Source organism: Meleagris gallopavo, chromosome 8, assembly GCF_000146605.3.
Source record: "Meleagris gallopavo isolate NT-WF06-2002-E0010 breed Aviagen turkey brand Nicholas breeding stock chromosome 8, Turkey_5.1, whole genome shotgun sequence".
NCBI classification, from domain to species: domain Eukaryota; kingdom Metazoa; phylum Chordata; class Aves; order Galliformes; family Phasianidae; genus Meleagris; species Meleagris gallopavo.
The window spans coordinates 10,481,442-10,500,453 of NC_015018.2; the positions used below are offsets into that span (position 1 = coordinate 10,481,442).

Here is a 19,012-nt window from a genome sequence, read left to right on the forward strand (position 1 = left end):
GTCCCGTGTCTCTCTGTAACACAGGCTGTGCAACACATCTGATTTGGGCACTGGAGGTTTCATGGAAGGGATCTGCATGCCAGTTCATTCTAGGCAGGGAAAGTTGTGAACCCTTTTATTGCTGTTAGCCAGCATGGGTTGTCTCCATCTGTGTGAGCTGCCCCAGCCTGCTTCCTCCGAGGCAGAGCCCTGCACAGGGGTAGGAGCCAAGCTAAGCAAACCTTTCAGAGTCTGAGGTGTGCTAAGAAAGTGTTAACTAGATTTGAATGAATGAATGGGTGCCCTCCTCTTCCTGTGCAATAAAACATGCTGTGCAAACCCACTTGGGCTCAGAAACCCTGTCACATTTTTCCTTTTGAAAGGACTAGCATAAGCCCTTCTCTGCTCCACATCATCTGTTTGGAAACAAGGCAGCACATCAGGAAAGAGCCCGAAGGAAGAATTTATGGTGTCTTTAATTAGTTAGTTTGTTCCATCCTTGAAGAAGAGGATAACAAGTGACAGGGATGTATTGCTGGCCTCTGGAGGAAGAGCACTGTGGCTAGGCTTATGTCCAACTGCTGATAGGGTAATTAGTGGTAACTGGGAGCTATCAATCAACTTGGGTGGAAAAACGTCTTGGTTAAAGGAAAGACCCTCCCAAACATTTTTATAACTCAAAAGGGTGTGAGACAAGATCTGGAATACGGCACTGGCAGTCCACAAGGTATTTGAGGAAGGAATCTATTATAAATAAGATAAATGGAACACAATAGTCTTTTGTTTCTTCCTGAGTAGGTGACAGAATTTGCTGTTACAAAAGTTGCAAAATATTTTGGAAGGAGGAAGGAAGAAGAAAAGAGTTAGCAGATGGAGAAGAGAGAAAAAAAACAAGAATTAAAGAAAAATAGTAACAGTGTACTAAAATAAACTACAAATTGCAAAAATGACGTAGGAAGAAATTTGACAAGTGAAATGCATCATTTGCATTTTAAGTGTGGAATTAGAGAATGGATTTAAATAATTATTAGCTGAAGTAAGCTCCAAATTTCTGCTGTTCCCAGACAACCGCATTACGAGAGAGATTTTCACAGGAAGTAGAAGTGCAGTGGATTTTGTTTTTCTCTTTACCAGCCGTGATTTACTTTGTCCAGTTCTTCCTTGTGGTTCTAATTCTGCAGCTCACTGGGGAGTAGGACTTGTACAGGGACCAACCAAGCAGTGACGAAATAGTCAGCATCTTGGTGGAGGAATTTCAGATCTTTTGAATAACCAGATGTGATTTTCAAACCAGCTTGGATCTCTAGAGCTTTCAGACACCATCTTCCATGTTTCTGGTGTGGAATAGGATGTGTTGGAGGATGTGTTAGATATAGAATGTGGCTGCAAAAAGGCTGTAAAACATCTACTCTGCCAAGAGTAGGATTTCATCGGGCTGGTAGCTTTTTGCATTGGATATCTTCAGACTACAAGTTGTGAGGTGCTCATGCAAATGTCCAGTTCTTTGAGATGGACTTCAAAAGGGCAGAAGGAACAAGAGAAATAGTGTGATGGGGTCCCTTGGGAAGGATTTGAGGAGAGTTAATAGTCAGAGGTGTGTGCTGAAACCATCCTGGTTTAAAGGATATAGGAAGGAGTCAACAAAAGAAAATCACAAACTCCTCAGTGAGCTGGGATTCATGACAGAGGAAAGTGAAGCTGGAAGGATTTGAAATAAATGAGTATGCAGGAAGAAAACCTGAAAGCATAATATACAGTAGGGCTATCAAGGACACCAAGAAAATACAGAAGTTCGTGGTAAGTGCGGAGTCCTCCTGCAGTGGAGCAGGAGAGTGGACACTAGACACGAGGACATCAGGCAAAGGCAGTGTCAGGAAGAAACTCGCTTTCCCTCTGTGACTAAGAGCTCATGGATGAGGTATGTTGACACCATGTCTTCTGCCTTTGCCAAGCCTTCTGCCATTGACTTAGCCAGCAAGCTGATGAGAATGACCGGAGGTCCAGGAAACATGGCTGCTGCAAAGGGACTGGAAAAATTAGGTTTTGTTTAGTCTGAAGACAAGAGAAGACTAGTGGGAGCAGGAAAGCAGACTTCAAACATGGAAAAGGTGACCGCAAAGAGGAGAGAAATAAAACAAGACTGTTCTTCAAGCCTGCTGTACATCAGAGAGATCATCGGTTGGCTTAAACAACACTGAAAATTTTGGGTAGCCTTTAAGAAAGATAATAAATAGGGCCTTATGAATCAGGGTACAAGTATTCCCTGGACTGGATCACGAGGCAAGAGTGTGGAATTTTACATCTGCAAAGGGACAGGAGCAGGTTAGAGAAATATTTGCCCAAATGGGCTAGGTAGAGACTTTTTTCCTCTGGTTGCTTTGAAGATGTTCCCTTCTTGATTTCATGTCCCTCTCATTCCCCAGGAATCTTTTCATCTCTGTTTGGTTTGCCCGAGGGAGGCAGGAGGGGAAGAGAAATGGGACAGTTGAGAGCTGTGGATTTCATCTGGCAGTTTACAAGAGCCCAAGGGCACACCGACTCTTTGGTGAAGGTGGTGAAGCACAGCGAGCCTGCTGCCATCCGCTTTTAATTTACCATCCAGGGGCCCTCACTGCTTCTGGAAAACCCAGAGGGGGCCTCCAGATCCCAAGAGAGAAAACCCACTGAGAGCGCTGACCCCAGGGGCCCTTCCCAACCCTGTTTTCTTCGCTTTCTGTGGTGCTAAGTGTTTCAGCATGGCAGCATAAACACAATTGTTTGCTGCTTGGAAAGAGTAAATTGACCTATGAATGCCTGCCCGAAGCAAGTACTGTTCTGCCCCACTCCAGCCATCCCACTGTGTCCTGTGGCAGTGCCAGAGGTGCTGTGCTCACCTTGGATGCAGCCATAGCACCCTGTGGGCTATCTGCTCTTTGCCCTTTTCCTTTGTTTTCACGATGTTTGTCAGAGTATTTCTGTTCCTGATCCCTTGCCTGTGAGCATTTTACTCTGTCTAATGGGCTTGCTGCGGATGGCCCAGATTTTCCTCTTCTGGCTCTGGAGGCTCATTCTGCTCCTTTTGTGTTTTTAGACATTTCTTAAAGTATGTGGATGCTCAGAGATGCAGTTTGAGTCCGTTGATTAACTTCACTATTAGACTTCCTCTACTGTTTTTGCAATTGCTGTTAAATCATCTTAATTTATCCATGAGAAATTCATTAGTTATTTCTCCTCCCTGCTGCTCGCTTTTGACGTGGTCTTCTTTCTGGCTCTCTGTTTGATGGTTCCTCCTGGGCTGGGGCTGGTGGTGATGCACGGGGATGCTCAGAGTGCCTGAGCAGTGACTTCTATCCTCAACAGCTGCTGATATCAACTGCTGAGGCTCGGTGATCTCATGGGTTTGATTTCAGAGGCGAGCATGAGTGACTGGCATAACCTGGTGCCGCAGCTTAGCGTTGGTCACATTTTTTGGCAGCGAAATCCTGCTAGCCTTTTTGCTGTCAACATTATTGTGGTTCTTTGAAGAACCTCTTGCCTTGCTGCGTGGAGCTGTTCTGGGGACAGGGCCTGGCCTTTAGCAGAGGTTGGTGCTCTTTGGAGGGAGTTTTACATATAGCTGACATTACCTGAAGCAACTTTTCTGGGGACCGTGCTTTGGGAAATCACTGCTGATAAAACATTTTCTGTTTTGAAGCTTTCAGTTGTCTTTAATTTAACTTAGAACTAAGATCATAGAATTACGGCAAGTATTTCTATTGTTACCAGGCAAGCACATGCTATTTTTGCCTTTTCACTTGCAGCTCTCTGAGTTAATGCTCCCTCCACCTTCTTTTGAATTATTTGTCCCTTGATGGAGGTAGGAAAATATCTCCAAAAGACTATAAGAACTCCCCCAGGCTTCAAAACTGCATTATGGCCAGTCTTCAAAACAGGCAAAATCTACCATCCATGCTCCACACACCCAGCCAGGGGTCTGCCTGCTCTGAAATGGGGCTGTGCTGCTAAAAGGGGCTTCTTGCCCCAAGTAGGATTGTGCTAGGGCTGCTGACATTTTAATCAGCATTTCATAACTAATTGCCTGGCTACAACTATCTTGTTATCAATTAACAGTCCTGAATGTCAGGAAGTAACTGTATCTCTCTAACTCGCTATGGCTTCCTTCTGGCTCTGGAAATGGCTGGATTTCCTTGCAGGGATGGATTACATGTTTACATTTCCCCTCCTGCTGCTGTGTGTAGTGAGGATGATCCAAGGAAGCAATGTCAACGTCTTTATGTGTTTTCCTACTCTCCTTATATCGTTTGTGCCTTGGAGTATAAAGAAATTCCTCATATGTGGAGAATATTCCTCATGTTTGGAGCAAGCTGGAAGACGCCTACATTGTAGACTGACTGCAAGAAGCCAGGGGAACAAAAATTTAGCATCAGCATTTGAGAGTGTTTTAAGAATGGCCACTTTTCCAGATGTTGGGAAATGCCCTTAAATGGATGGAATAGTTTCAGTGATCCTATCGTCTGGAGAGAACTGCTGGGAGATATCTCTGCCATCAGCAGAAAGGTCTCACACCATGCTGACCCACACTAATGCTGTCCGGCTTTTAAGATGCAATGTACTGGGACATGGGACTTTCCAGATTAGGATAAATATGACCCACTTACAAAACTAAGCATCCCCTATTCTGGGCCCAAGGAGACTGCACTTTGGAGGGTGGCTTTTTATCTCTTTATGTGGCTGTGGGAAAAGGAGTCACTGCAGTTTTGTTTTAGATGGAGTCACTGAACAGGCCACGAGGAAAGACAAGAGAGTAGAGGGCTCTGTGGCACAGCCCTGCAGCTCACTGCAAGCATGCCTTCTCTGTATGCAATATGGTGGGCTGCAGACCACAGCTGCTCTTTCACCTCCTCAGGAAAGGCAAAACTTCTATAAGGAGAGTTTCTATCTGCCTAAAAACCAGCACAGTGGAGAAGGGACGATGCAGATGGTGCTAGTTTCCAAAGTCCATATGTTTGGAGGGACCCCAGGTATCCCCACAAGAACTTTCTGTTTTTCTAATGTTCCTTTTCAGAGGTGCTCTGGAGGTCTCTTTGCAGGAGGCTGGCTGCTTCCTCCCACTCGTCCACTCCCAACACGTTTGCTCCCTCCCATCCCTCTGTCCCCTGCTGCTCAATGAGCGCTGCAGCTGGATAAACAGTGATCACTTACAGCCCTCCCGTGCCTTTCAGCCCTCCTGTTGCAGCCTATTGGTCATGGTGCAGCCTTTGCACCAGCGCCAGGAATGCTCTGGCCCTGGTGAGTTGGGTTTCAAAATACGGTGACTTTATGGTGACTGCTGCAGTTCACCTTGCTTTTCCTAAGCACCTGTGCAGTTTGCTCACCTGTTAGAAACAGCACAGGCAGCCTGTGGAGCTCTGCTGAGCTCTGCCCTGGTGTTCAGAGGCTCTTGCTTGGTTTTGGAGCTCTGCTCACAAGGGTAGTGGTTACTTGCTTTTTTCTCTAATATACATTAAACTACTTGTAGTAGTAAAGTATATTAAAGACCAAGCCTCTTTAGAAGCTCTACTTAACCTTGTTAATCACTATGACAGAACGTAATAAGTCTACATTTCTGAAGCATTATTTCAATTTGTAAAATTCCTGGTGCTCCATGGCAGCTCATCCAGCAGTGCCTCTTCCTTCCTCCTTTCTTACCCTATGCAAAGTAACGTTGCCTTTAGTAGTGACTGCAGAGCTTTGCTTTCTTTTGAATCACACAGCATTTGAATCCCGATCCCTGGATGGTCTCTATGACTGAGTTACTGCAGCCAAAGCCATGTCCCTGTAGCTCACGGATGCATGTTTATACAAGACTGTGTAGCTCCTCTTTGTGTAGCCATTAATTTTATAGAGGGCATATAACAAAGATGGGCCTCCAGTATGCCTCCAGCCTTTGATCTGTGTGGGGTGCACAGCCCAATGGATCCCGAACTGCCGATTTACTCTGCTCTGCAGACGCAGCTTCTAGAGCAAACACAAGCTCGTGTTTTCTCTCAGCAGTACTGCAGTACCATTGGCGGCTGTGCTGCTGTCCGGTTGCATTTGGTGTGGAAGGGCAGGGGTAGCTCAGGGTTTGTTTGTCGTTAATGTTAGCTAAGCAGTTTGGTTCATGCAACCCACGGGTGCCCCAAAGCCTTGCAGACGGGTAGGCGGATTATTAAGGGTCTATACTGTTGCTAATGGAAATAAAGTCCGTGTATTGGCAAGCTGTAAGCACTGACCTTGCGGCATGGTGCTCACTCGGAAACAAAATATCTCCAAAACAGCTCTCTCACAGAACCTCATTGTCATCCAAGTCAAACTCAAAAAAGCTTTTTTTTTTTTTTTTCTCTCCCAGTCTGGCAGAAATTGGGATTCCTGGATCTGAATCTGACTTAGCCCTCCAAAATGACCTCTGATCAGAAACTCTTCTGTTGTTTAGATGTGGGACATTTGTAGGACAGTGACCAGCACCAACACTGGCAGCAGGCAATTGCTGATCAACCAGGTCTGGTGCCCACTGACTTCCTGTCCTAAATTTGGGTAGAGTTGTTCTCATTTTGGGTTGTTGAGCCTTCTGGCTCAGCCCTAGCTCTGTTGATCCCCAGCAATATGCTTAACTCTTAAATTTATTTTATTTTAACAGAAGAGTACCCTTTTTTTGATCAACTTAGATGAAAGTTGAGCACAAAGCTAAAAATATTGTTTGACTTTGTAATTTTTAGGTTATTGAAGCTAGATAGCCAAACTGTTTGCTAGCATCATATTGATGAGACTTTTCCAACACAGAAAATGTTTGTTCATCTGAAGTCTCCTATACGTTATGGACATTCATCCAGGGGCATTTTCAGGATGACAATGTATTCTGCAGGTGTTCGCCATGACATCTACGCCCCGTGCAAAGTATGGGTTGCTGCCTGTTATCTGTCAGATTGCCTGCTATACTGCTTAGTTTTACCTCTTGGCACTTGATGCGGAGACAAAAAATAAGCAAAAAAAAAAAAAAAAGGGAAAAAGAGTGTCTAGGAAGTATGGAAAATGTAGAAACCCCTGACATTTGTATTGTGTGTCTCAATTCTCCCATAGAGAGGAAACCACAAAATAGTGAGTCCAGGGATTTCTTTCTGCACACAATATCTGTCAGGGTTTTGAGGAAATTTCTGGGAACTGATGAAAGAAGTGCTATTTAAGCCCTTGTCTGTATGGTGCAGTGGTTCTATACAAGGGAGATGCAGTGCTCCACACTGGCAGCTTCTGCAAGGCTTTGCAATCAAAAATAAACCCACAGGTTTTGAGGGGATCTCTTCCAAGAGGGCAGATTGCCTCCTAAGGGAACAGAGGCAAAAGCAAAAAAGAAAATGAGCTTGTACTATGGAGAAAAGGCACCCAATGTGTTCAGTCGCTATAGTTTTCCTCATGAACCTCTGCGGGTTTGCTGATGGCAGATGTGTGCGCATCTTAGCAACACAGGGGCTCTCACCTTCCCAGGCTTAACTTTCTTGACTCTGATGGGCAGGTGGGATGTGAGGGGGAGTTCCGCATGTAATGAGTCCCCCATGCTTAGCAGTGTCACCCTCAAGGAGGAGACCCCGATGTAGCAAGGTACCAACAAGGAGCATACAGCCTGACTTACAGCCTTCCCAACATGCTTTCTGGGGCTGCCCTGTACTTGTGGTGACTGGCAAGCAATGCTGCTAATTGTGTGAATACCTTAATTAAGGACCAAGGAGGTGGTTGGAAGTGCATCAGGAAATGGGAGCAATGTGAGTATCAGCCCAAAAAGACAGTAACAATGTGTTTAATTAGCCATTCTCCTTAGGACTTATTGCATTAAAAATTAATTCATGGGTGTTTTTTTTTCTGTTTTTTTTTTTTTTCTTTTTCTTTCTCTATTTCAGGTCCACCTGTAAGTACTGAAACTCTATGGTGTACAAGCTACTGACATGGTTTGTGGGGCATGAACTGGCAGTCTCCAGTCTGTGGTGTCCACCTTGGGATCTCACAAACAGCAAGTACTGTGGGTGCTCAGGAGCTGTGTTGGGATGGAGTTGTTCTTTGCTATGTCACAACTTCTGAGGGCGAGACAAATGGATTGCAGGGCTGGGGACAAAGCAAATACGAGGGCTCAGAAATCTGTGCATTAGCACTTGGCCCCACATACCCCAAGGGGATCAGCTGCATGTGCTTCACATGCATTGGATGCCACACGCTGAACGAGACATGTTTGTGAAAAACGGAAAGACAGATCGCAAACACATGGTGCAAGCTGAGCTGTAGGGACTTGCTTGCTGCTATCACCCAGGCTTGCTGAACTGCTGGGCCTTCAAGTGTAGCTGGGTAACTATCAATTTCAGAGGGAGAAGTGTGTTGACAGCTTCCTTTTCAAATGTTAGCTAATGCAAAACCTCAGTGCAGATGATTTAGGCTGCAGGGAAACAGCTAGGTTATTGCAGAAGTTTTCTTACAGCTATTAAGAGACCCACAGTGAATCAGAAGTAATGCAAGGAATGAGGCCATGTATCGACATCTCACAGGATTATAAAGAAACATTATATTGTCTCTAGCACAGTCCTTCCAGAGGAAATGGCTTATATTCATGTACAATAGAGTAACTATACTTGGTTTGTATGAAGGAATGTGAGAAGTTAAACATACGGTAGTCATCTTTTGTCTGTTCTTGCAAAAATGTCTTAAACAGTTTGCAGATGACGTTCCGAGGAGAAGCAGTTGCTGCACAACCTATTTTCCCCTTTCATCAAGTCAAAAATGCTGTAGTCTGGATTCCCACAGATATATGAGCACAGTCCCTTTTAATGGCAGCAATCTTCCAGAAAGTTGCACCTTCCACGCCAGAAGGTCTGAAAGTATTTTACAGCTGGAAGCCTTGATCCACGCAAACCTTCAGCAGTCATTTATCCCAGGGACTTTCAGAGCTGGCCATTGAAGTGAATGTATTTCAGCATTAGATTTGGGTTACAGGGAAGAGATCACGACTCTGGAAGGAGCTGCCCCAGTTAGTCGCATACTGATGCTAAAAGGATGTGGCACAAAACTAGTAGCGATTTTGGCATTTATATTATTGCCGTTAGAAACAGGAAAGAAAGCAATAGGTCAGTGCAGACATCTCCTGGAGAGCAGTGTGTGCTTTTGCAGGGCGAGGAGGACGCACAGTCCAGGCTTTCTTTGCAACAAAAAGGGCTAGAAATTTAATATCATAATGAAAGATTGAAGTCTGGCAGAAACGCGTGGGACCACCAGAGAAGTGCTGACAATATATGCTACCGTATCCTGGCTTCCTGCGACCCCTGAACCTGTCTCCACATGCAGACTTCTAGGATGGGCCGTGAGGAGTGTGACAGCCAATAGAAATAACAAGAGGAAGTCAGGCAGACTGAGCATCTTTAGCCAAAGTGGAATTTGTCCTGAGCTAACACACCTTTGTCTCACTTAGAAGCTCTGGGTTTCCCAGGGGCTGGCAAGTGAGACTGGTTCAGCTGCTGTGAGCAGAAGCTCATGGCTGAAGAGGCGAGCAGAGTCCTCTGTGTTAAGATGGGAAATACTTGTTCCCCACGTATTTCTTATTATTAAAACCGGATGAAAATTCATGCTTATGAGCAACAGACAGGGGCTCCTGCCTGGCTGTCTGCTGTCTGTCAGACATGTATGTCATTCTAGATAGCGACCCCAAAGCACTGATGAGCTCGCACCTCTCTCTCGGATTTCTTTCCGAGCTTACAAAAGACGTGTGGGGTGGTAGGGCTGAGCCCCTGGTGCTGATGTTGGCTGGGGAATGGACAGAAATCCACTTCAGAAATGCACTGAGCCCAGCTTGTAGTCTTGGTCAATTAGGGGAAAAGATGAGGAAAGGATGAACAACAGCCCCAGGAGCAAAAGGAGCCTTTACACTCTCCTCTTGCCCAACAGATGCTCCCGTTGTTGTCCTTGATGTCAGCCAAGGCTTTGGTGAAGGCAAGGGCAACCCGCAGTCATGCAAGAAATTTGGTGAGATTGGGACTGAAATGGGCGAAGAAGGAAGGAAATGATGAAATTGTGCAATAGTACTGAGGTTCCCGGACTCTTTTGCTGTCTGGACCACATCCGAAGGAAAAGATCCTTTCGTGGATGTTTTCCCTCCCATTTCTAAACATGCAACATTTCTGTGGCAACTGCAGCAATTCCATACATGAAAAATTAATATTTAGCAGATGGAAACTAAGGAAGAAAGTCAGAGCCCTGTAATTAGCTTGTTCTCCATGGACTTGCAGATACCTTCAGAGCCTTTGCCGGCAGTGAGCTGTGGGTAGAGCCATGCTGAAAGGAGAGAACATTGTACGAACAGGTGATTAGGAAACCAAAGCAATCAGAGCTTATGGTCAACAAGCAGTGGAGAGATTTTTAACTGTTCTGTTTCCTAAACCCTTACATATGATTTCTTTATATCAAGCTAACTTTGATTTTTTGTGTGTGTGTGTGTGTGTGTGTGTGTGTGTGTATTCTGTTTCAGGGTGCTACAGGAAGACCAGGACTTCCGGTAAATACTTCATTCTTTCTTTTTTTTGTTCTCTCTTTCTGTCTGGCAATACATTCATCAATAGACCTCCAAGGTTTTTTAAGCTGTGAGGAGGTAGCAATCTCACATAAATTACTAATGGGGAAAAATAGCAGATTGCCAACAGGTCATGGCTCCTAACAGCCTAGGAACAAGAAGAACTTTGTGGTATCAAAATGGCAATGTAGTCCTTACGAACCCTCCTACATTGAAGAAGCCTTTTTCACCTTGAAGTGGTGCAGTGTGCTATTTTCTTACTGATGGGGCTTGGTAATTGCAAGAGGATTTACAAGCCCTATGTGAAATTCCAAAAATGTGAAAGTCCATGGTAAACATATCTGCATCTGGGTTGGTTGTGAGTAAGGAAGGAGCACAGATTTTGGGATCAGAGCAGCTTGCTTTTCTGGTAGTGTTTTTTTTATGATGCACAAAGAAACCTCTGCATATACCCAGGAAAAGAGTGAAGTGCATTTCTCTTCTAAAGATTTTAGGCTATGTTCATACACATTGGAAGTGGACAAGGCACAAAGAAGTGACAGCAGTGGGTCCAGTGTCTCCAGCTGCTGAAACTAAAAATCTAGGTTTGAATCTAGGGAAGTAGCCAGGGGAAAGAGAATACAAGAAAATCACAGACATTGCTGGAAATAGAACTGGGAGGTTATCATTGTGTCATTTTTACAAAACAGAGCAAAAATTGCATGCTTATTGAAGCCATAGCAGCTGATTACTGAAATGATCTTTATGACTGTCTTCCAAATCTGCCCAGAGCCAAGTTTTGGCAACCAGGAATGCAGAAAGGGCTGATATTTACTTTTTTATAAATGTATGAGGTAGAAATCTGCCTTAGAGGTAAGTGGCTGAGGAAAATTGCCACTGGTCTTGTGGTATATGTGTTCATATGTTTATAAGACTCTGTTCAGTGTCACCTGACCCAAAGTTGTTCCCTAAACTGCTGTTAGGATTGTTCACACCCTGACAATTCACTGAGTAGTTTCTCAAAGGGGTAGAGGACACTGAACACAGCCACTCATATGACTTCTTCCAGACATACATTTTCCTGTGTCAGCTTGTTTTCCCACATTTTTTTTTTTCTTGCTTCTGGACAGGAGCATACTTTCAAGTCCAAGAGTGATAAATTCATAAATAAATAGCTTACACTAGAGATGACTTGAGTGAAGAAAGAGAAAAAATGTGACACTTGACTATTGCATGAAGCTGGTTCCTAGGACCTGGATTTTGTGAAGTGGAGGAAATTGGAATTAGACTTGGTTAGGTTGAAAAAATCTCTTGCCTTCCTTTTCCTGCCTAAATCATTATATGTTATTTCTGTCGTGAGATGTTCTGGCTTGCCTTACACTCAGGCACACTGGTGACTTACACAGATTCTTAAAGATAGGTTGGGGTCCCCACAGACATACTTTTTCTATAACTTGCTCTCTTCCTCTCTCAAAATCCCTGGATGCTTGCACTGCAGCCCTCAGCTGCATCCGTGGCACAGTTCATTTGTGCAGCTTTATGACTTTGCTTTTGGCCAGTTTCCAATTGCCTCTGGTTTTGTCTTCATTGCCAGGGAGACAAAGGCGCAATGGGGATTCCTGGGCGGCCGGTAAGTTGAGACCTCTAGCATATTCCTTGCCCTCCCTCTCCTCTTCAAACCCTGAGATGTCAAAATACTTCCAGGCTGAATCTGGGATGGTGTCAGCGTGAGGAGAGCCACCCTCTCCAAGACCCACACCTGAGGAGGCTCTCCCAGTTGCAATGGGGTAGTCAGCCCTGTAAACCGCATACATGTGAAGGATGTTTCCTTCCTTTCTGCTAACCATGGGCTTGCTAACGTGCACCCCTGCCCACTGCCTACTGCTGCCCTTTCCAAATAACCCTGCCCCAAGCAAGGGGGCCATGCCCTGCCTGGCTGAGCACTGCATTCTAGGGCTGCTCTCCACTCAGACAACCTGGGGTAAGGATGGGAACGAGGGCTGGGGTGGGAACTGTGGCTGCCCCTCTCATTCCAACCCTGCAGCCTGGGTTTTGGGGCAGGGGAGTGTGCCCTTGCCGCTGACGCTTGTGTTTGTGTCTCTTTCTCTTTCTCTCTCCCCTGCACCCTATTGCATGTGGCTGCGATGGGTGCCAATGACCCAGGGACTAAAAGGGCAACCCGGAGAGAAGGTGAGTTGGCTCCTTGCAGCCCTTAGTATCTCTGGCTGCCCTCCTAGAGGGCCAGCCCAAACACCTTAGCTGCAGCGCCGGCCCTGCAGCCAACTTTGGGTTTCCACACCCTGGGGTGCCTGCTCTCTGCCAGCAGGGTAAGTTTATCTCCCAGACTCCTCCCAGGCCACTCAGCCTCCAAAAAAGCTGTGTTTCTTGTTTATGACAATTTACTAACAGTGTATGAGTTGGCAGGCTCATGCAAGGCTCCCCTCAAGGCTTCCTGGGTGTTAACCACTGAGTTTCTTCTACGCTGGCAGCACTGCTTGCCCTAATTACCCTTGCAGTTCCACTCTGCCTCTTGGGTCAGCACAATCTCTGCTGTGAGCCACAACAAGGAAAATGGGATGGCATGCTCCTGTTTCTGACATGGTGGGACTTGGCATCCACAAGAGTAGTGAAGATGTGCATTTGAGGTGTATGAATAACTGGGAATCTGCAGCCAGAAGCAGCGAGTTATAGAAACTAGGAAAGAGATGAATATTCACCTAGTAAGGGAATCATGTGTGCGGGGCACCACCATACCAGCGCCATTTGCTCCTTTCCATGGAAGATAGAAAAATACAGCAAGGAAGAGTGAGTTAGGATGCAGAGTCTCTCTCCTTGCTTTCAGGCTTCTGCTTGTTCTTTGGAGCCTATAAATGTTATCTAACAGACCAAGATTTCACTCTTAATTGCCTGTACTTCCCTAAAGCCCTCTGTGAGGTCCTTGGCTGTCCCAGCTTGGTTTTGCAGAGAGTTCTGTTGCTTGCAGGCTTCATGGGTTTATGGGATGCTCCATCCAACAGCTGCCCTGCCCTGGGTGCTTCTGGAGCCGCCTCTCAGGGATACACAGTGCTTTCTAAAGACACAATGTTTCCTGCCCATTGCACATCGTGGGTGGCTAGGAGCTGGAGAGGGGCTGTTTGCTTTTCCAGCAAGGGATTTGCTGTTTCCATCCTCATCCCATCTGAGCTGATATGCACACAAATGAGGCTCTTCCCCAGTGCTGTCAGGAAGCAGCTGACCAGCTGCCCCTGGCTCCCATTTCCCTGGAGCTCACCATATCCCTTCTTCTTTTGTCTGTGGTGCAGAATGTGTGAGAGGCTTCCCGGGTATGCAGGTTATCTTGAACTGTGGGAAGGAGAGAGCTCAGCTGCTGTTCTGGCAACTGTTAATTGTGTGTCTCTTATCAGCTGCCTGTTACTGACTTAAGGACTTGTTTCCATGTCCACTTAGTGCAGTTCACGCTTTAAAAGAGAAAAAGCCTTGGGCAAATTGTACTGCACTTTCACCAGCAGCTTTGAGATTGTCAGTCAAGCACATAGAGCCCACAGACCTGGCTGGTCCAGGCTCTGGGTGGGCTGTCAGCGCCTGCTGCAAGAATGAAGGCAGCCTGTGCCGCTACTGACCCAGCCCTTGCATTGGGATCTATGGGGCATGTGTGGTATGGCAGATTATTGCTGCTGGGACCTCTGCACTGGGCCCTAACTGGGCTGGAAATCAGCCACAAAGTCGTCTTGTTTTGCAGCTTGGTGTAGGAGAGGCAAGATCTCAAGTATTGGTTTTCAGGTACTAGAATGGTCTCAGAATTGATGTTTGTCTTAGGATCTAGCCCAAACTGAATCAGTGTGATATATCATTAATTATACTGCTTGTCTCCATGGCAGACCCAGTTTCTTCCAGAAACCAAAGTTGAGCAAGCCCTTTATTTTCTAGATTCCCCCTTCTCCACTCTGAACACACACTTTATACAGTGCAGCATGTGAAGCTGCTTCAACCTCGAGTTATTTAATTTAGACCTAAACTTTTGCATTCCTGCCCGGTCATTAAGTCTCAATTGACCTATTCATAGAATAGCTAGCTTTGCAGTCAGAAAACATGGCCAGTTCATGTAATCTTAGTCTGTAAGAGAGAACATGGTCTTTGGTATGGAGCTCTCCAGCCAGTGTTTCCATACTGCCTACAAAGGATGTTCTTAGAAACGATCACCGGAGAATATTCAGAATCTGTGGGGTTTTCTTAGGTTATTTTTCCCCACATGTTTTGCCTGTTTGCAGAAGACAGGTTGCTTTACAAAGAATGTACAGGATGGGCAAAAAGCAGTCACTAAAATGTAGCTGTATCTGGGGAGGAATGTGGAAAGTGCTTACAAAGTTCCAAACTGTGGGTGGAGCGGGACCAGGGACCGAGGGTGAGCATTAGCAATGGAAACTATGGAAAAACATTACTATTCTCTCAAGCTGAAGTTTGACCAGACGTATTCTGGCGGCAACAGGGATTTCAGGCAGTCTTTCACATTTGCAAGGGGGCAGAGCCTGTGTTTTGCCAACAAGTGTTTTACGCATTTATAATTTTACTTGCTGCACAACTTTATTTTTTTGTTGTGTACAGATAGTCCCAAATTACATCTCTCCTCCCAGAGTGAGATGGGGGAGGCCAGAATGGCAACTGCCGCGTGAGCCCTGACATTCTTATACCTTGAGCAACCTCATTAAATCTCAGTCTTGATGGAAATGTCATTTTCATTGTATTTTCACCTTTACTCACCGTTTTCCTTTCTCTGTCTCTCTGCAGGGTGCTCCAGGAGAAGCAGGCATGTCTATCATTGGACCCCGTGGTCCACCCGTGAGTGACTTTCCTCTCTATTTTTGACTGATTCAGGATGTGGGCAAGTTACAGGGAAACAAACATTTAGGAGGGGCAGCAAGACAGCATCAGCTGGAGAGAGCAAAACCCCTGTATAATGTGGTTCCCATGCTGAGCCAGGCTTGGTTTTATACCGCTATTATATACTATATATAATGAAATTACAGCTCATACTTCAGAATAGACGAAGAAGCCTCGCCTTGCAAGGAAACTATAGTCCTGTATTTGAAAGGAAAAAAACATATTTCTTGCACAGGACCACTCCTGTTTTTGAGGAGAATGTGCTATTTGCCTGGCTGATCTCAGCCTTTGGTTTCATTAGTGAAGGACAGACTCCCCTGATTTTGCAGAAGAGCAGGATCAGAGCTAAGCTGGCAGCTAGAGAACTCACAAAAATGGATAGATCAGAGTCCAGAGGTCCTTGTCAGTACCCAAAGCCTTGGAAACTCTTTACAGTGTAGTTACCTTGCCACTGTAGTCCTCTTTGCTGACTGGGGAGCAGAGGAAAGGCAAGGGAGGATTTTGCACCCCACTCCAGCAAAAGCAAGAAGTCAGCCAGACAAAACTTTTTGTAAGTGTAGGGTCAGTAAAAACAGGCCAGCACAGTATTAAGGGCTGGAGCACTTATGTGCCCTAAGCACTGGATGTTTCTTGCTCTGCAGTTCAGCCATCAAGCCTCTGCTTTTGTGCAGATGCAGCCAGTCCTCCTCACTCCATCCCTATGCAGCCTTCTCTGGGGATTTCCATGAGAAAAGACCCAGGGACTTCATTCTCTCCCTCCCTCTGGGCACTTCCGATTTTGATTAACCTGTGAAGAGCACTGTCCTTGACCTGCCAAGAGGATGGGCTGCTGGCGACTTTTGTTTCACAGCAGAGGTCAAGTGAGAGAGACCTAGGCAGCACGAATGCTTGGCTACATCTGGCTTTCCAATTAGATTTCCAAAAGAAGAGTTTCTAATAAGTAACAGCTTTGTGGGCTCCCAGGCCCACCTGCGCGGCACACTGGAGTTTGAGAAGCGACAGAACTGAAGCAAAAGAATTTCCTTAAGCATTTGTTACACAACAGATCAGCCCTGGTCACTTGGCCAGGTGAGGAGGGTGGGCTGATGGTTTCCTCCATGCTAATCTCTGAGAAAAGCCATCCAGTGCCCCAAGCAGTTTTCGGAAGGTAAGGGCTGCACGTTTCTTCTGTTTCCCTCAAGCTGTAGCTCTCAGCCTAGTATGAAATAGTAACAGGAGAGAAAACCTGGTGGTCCCCATCGATGTAGGACCTGCAAACGTAGCTGGGCACTGCTCTTTCCCTGAGGACATGTCTGCAAGACAGACTTTATGTCTCTTTCAGTGCAGCCTCATTGCCTTTGCTGCCATTTGAGAAAGCACAGAACATGTTGCACCTCAAAAAAACAAAACAAAACAAAACAGAAAACTTAGATGGCAAGTGATTTTTAAGAGGAGTTTTTACCTAATTTGGTCAGAGCCCCGAGGTGTGAAGAGTGGGGCAGCTCCCCGCTTCTCCCCCATAGCCCTTGTGAAGATGATCCCATTTCCAGGGAAGCTGGTGGTAGGTCAGAAGGATGGCTGAGCACCGAATACAAACACAGGAACCCCAGCCAAGGGGCCACTTGGGAAGATGTGGGATGAGAAATAGTTTCCAGATTTTCATTTGAAGGTTAAAGTTTTTGCTCAGAGCTGCTTAACTCCTGGCCAGAGAGGGACAGTGTGCCGATAGTGGTAGAAACAGATGATCTTCATGATTTGGCAGCTCCCGGGATTACATACTTCATAGGATCAACATCTTAAAAAGAAGACAAGGAAAAACAGCTACCCAACAAAAACAGACTCTTGGAATCACTCACTGTGAACTGTTGTTTTGGCCTGATACCGTGCAAATCACTCTGCCGTCCTCCAAGGAGAAAGAGGAAACAGTCTGCAGTCTAGAGAGGAAGCCAAATTGCACCATTTCCAGATTTTCTCCTTAATTCTTTTTTTAGCACTTCTTGTCTGGGGAGACTTCCAGCAGGGAGCCAGAATTAATGAATTGTGGCTAGGCTCTACTTGATTTTCGCCTTTTCAGAAAGCAGTGGTGGTCAAATTCTTTAATTTATAGCCTATCTTCCCTCCTGGTCACTGGCCAATGGGACCAGGTGGTTTTATATGTATCTTGCAATGCAAAGCAAAGTTGACCAAGTTCAACTTAGTGAAACTAAGAAAACAATGCAAAATGTAATCAGGTCCTGCTAGCACTGTGTATAAAAACAACTGTTTGGTGCAAATCCAGGCACTCTGTGGTAGGGGCAGCCCTCAAGTTGTGCGAAGAGGTTATTTATCCCCATCCTCAGCAGGATTGAATCCCCACTGAGCCTCTCTGCAGGGGCAGGGAGGCTGGAAGAGATGCAACCTGAAGATCTTACCTCTCCTGGTGATGAGGCTAAGAGCTCTCTCCCAAGAGGACAGCATTGCTTTGCTATGGCAATCCTCATCAGCCCCTTGCAGCCGGGCCAACCTGTACTGTTCTTTCCCTTCCTTTGGATTGCTCTAGTTAAGGCGAAAAAGCAAACTTTTTCTTATACCCAGATCTTTCCTAGGAGACAAAACATACAATAACAATCCTCAAGTAAACTGGTATTTTTACTAGATGCTCAAAGAGCTAGGGTACCTGTGTCTTGGGATGTCACAGAAGAATTATGCGAAGAACTATTTCTTCTTTTTATTTTTTCTTTCTATCCCCACCTCTCACCCACCCCAGTGTGTTTAAGCGAGTAACGAAGAAGCTACTAAATACATTGCAAATCAGAGTGTTTACTGTAACTATTCTCAAATGGTAGCCAGCCCTGGCTAACCAGGAAAAGGCAAGGGTAAAGGGCTTGATGCTCACATTCCTTATAATGCCACTCCTTTTTCTCTTAGCTCTTCGATGAGAAAAAGCAGCCAAAGAGAAAAGTCGTACCTTGGCCAGAATTATTTGTGAGGAAAATGAATACACTGGGACATGACACAGGGGAGGGAGGAGACGAGGAATGGCTGTATTTAGACACCAGTGACCTGCAAGGTTTGTCTTGCACAGAGCAGCATCCTGCATTAAACGCCTCCGGTTTTTTTATGGCAGCAAGAATTGCCATAAAATGAGCTCAGCCTCTGGAACATACTCCAAACGGCTCGTGTATGGGCTAGGGACACCCATTTAATTAATGGAGAAACTTCAAGGAAACTGCTTGCAGTCCAAACTGGACCTGCTCCAGCATTTTCCTGGCCCTGTATAAATTGGAGTGGGAATGTGAGATTTCCCCTTCTTCCCAAGTCACATTCTCCTTGGAGGTCTTGGGTAGCTCCTTGGAGAGCTGTGGGATAAATGGGCAGAGGCTAGAGAAAAGATTTCAAGATTTCATAGACAGAACTCAGGGTCCATAGGAATCCCCTTCAGTTCCTCTAAACTGCTGTCTCTGTTTCATCCTTTCCAGGGACAGCCTGGAACAAGAGGTTTTCCTGGATTCCCGGTAAGTGTAACAGCTAGATTGATGAGGTACGTGTGTGTGGTATTACTAAGAAGTATCATTAGTGCTTGCTGTTCCTTATCATCTGTCTGATGCCAAGGATCTGATCTGATACTCTTGGAAAAAGTAATTTTTTCTTCATTTCCTTCCTTCTTTTGTTTTTCTTTTT

General features: G+C 45.6%; 1 protein-coding gene across 16 annotated transcripts in view; it reads left to right on the forward strand.

Annotated features, from left to right (window-relative positions):
- Positions 1 to 19,012, forward strand: part of COL13A1 (collagen type XIII alpha 1 chain) — an 81,105-nt gene that overhangs the window by 18,031 nt on the left and 44,062 nt on the right. For 15 of the 16 annotated variants that reach the window (XM_031554386.1, XM_031554388.1, XM_031554379.1 and 12 more), the window contains exons 3-8: positions 7,869 to 7,876; positions 10,475 to 10,501; positions 12,090 to 12,125; positions 12,659 to 12,685; positions 15,281 to 15,331; positions 18,811 to 18,846. In XM_031554386.1, coding sequence (XP_031410246.1) covers positions 7,869 to 7,876; positions 10,475 to 10,501; positions 12,090 to 12,125; positions 12,659 to 12,685; positions 15,281 to 15,331; positions 18,811 to 18,846 — 185 coding nt within the window. The remainder of the gene's footprint in view (positions 1 to 7,868; positions 7,877 to 10,474; positions 10,502 to 12,089; positions 12,126 to 12,658; positions 12,686 to 15,280; positions 15,332 to 18,810; positions 18,847 to 19,012) is intronic. The other variant, XM_031554382.1, reaches the window with a different exon arrangement.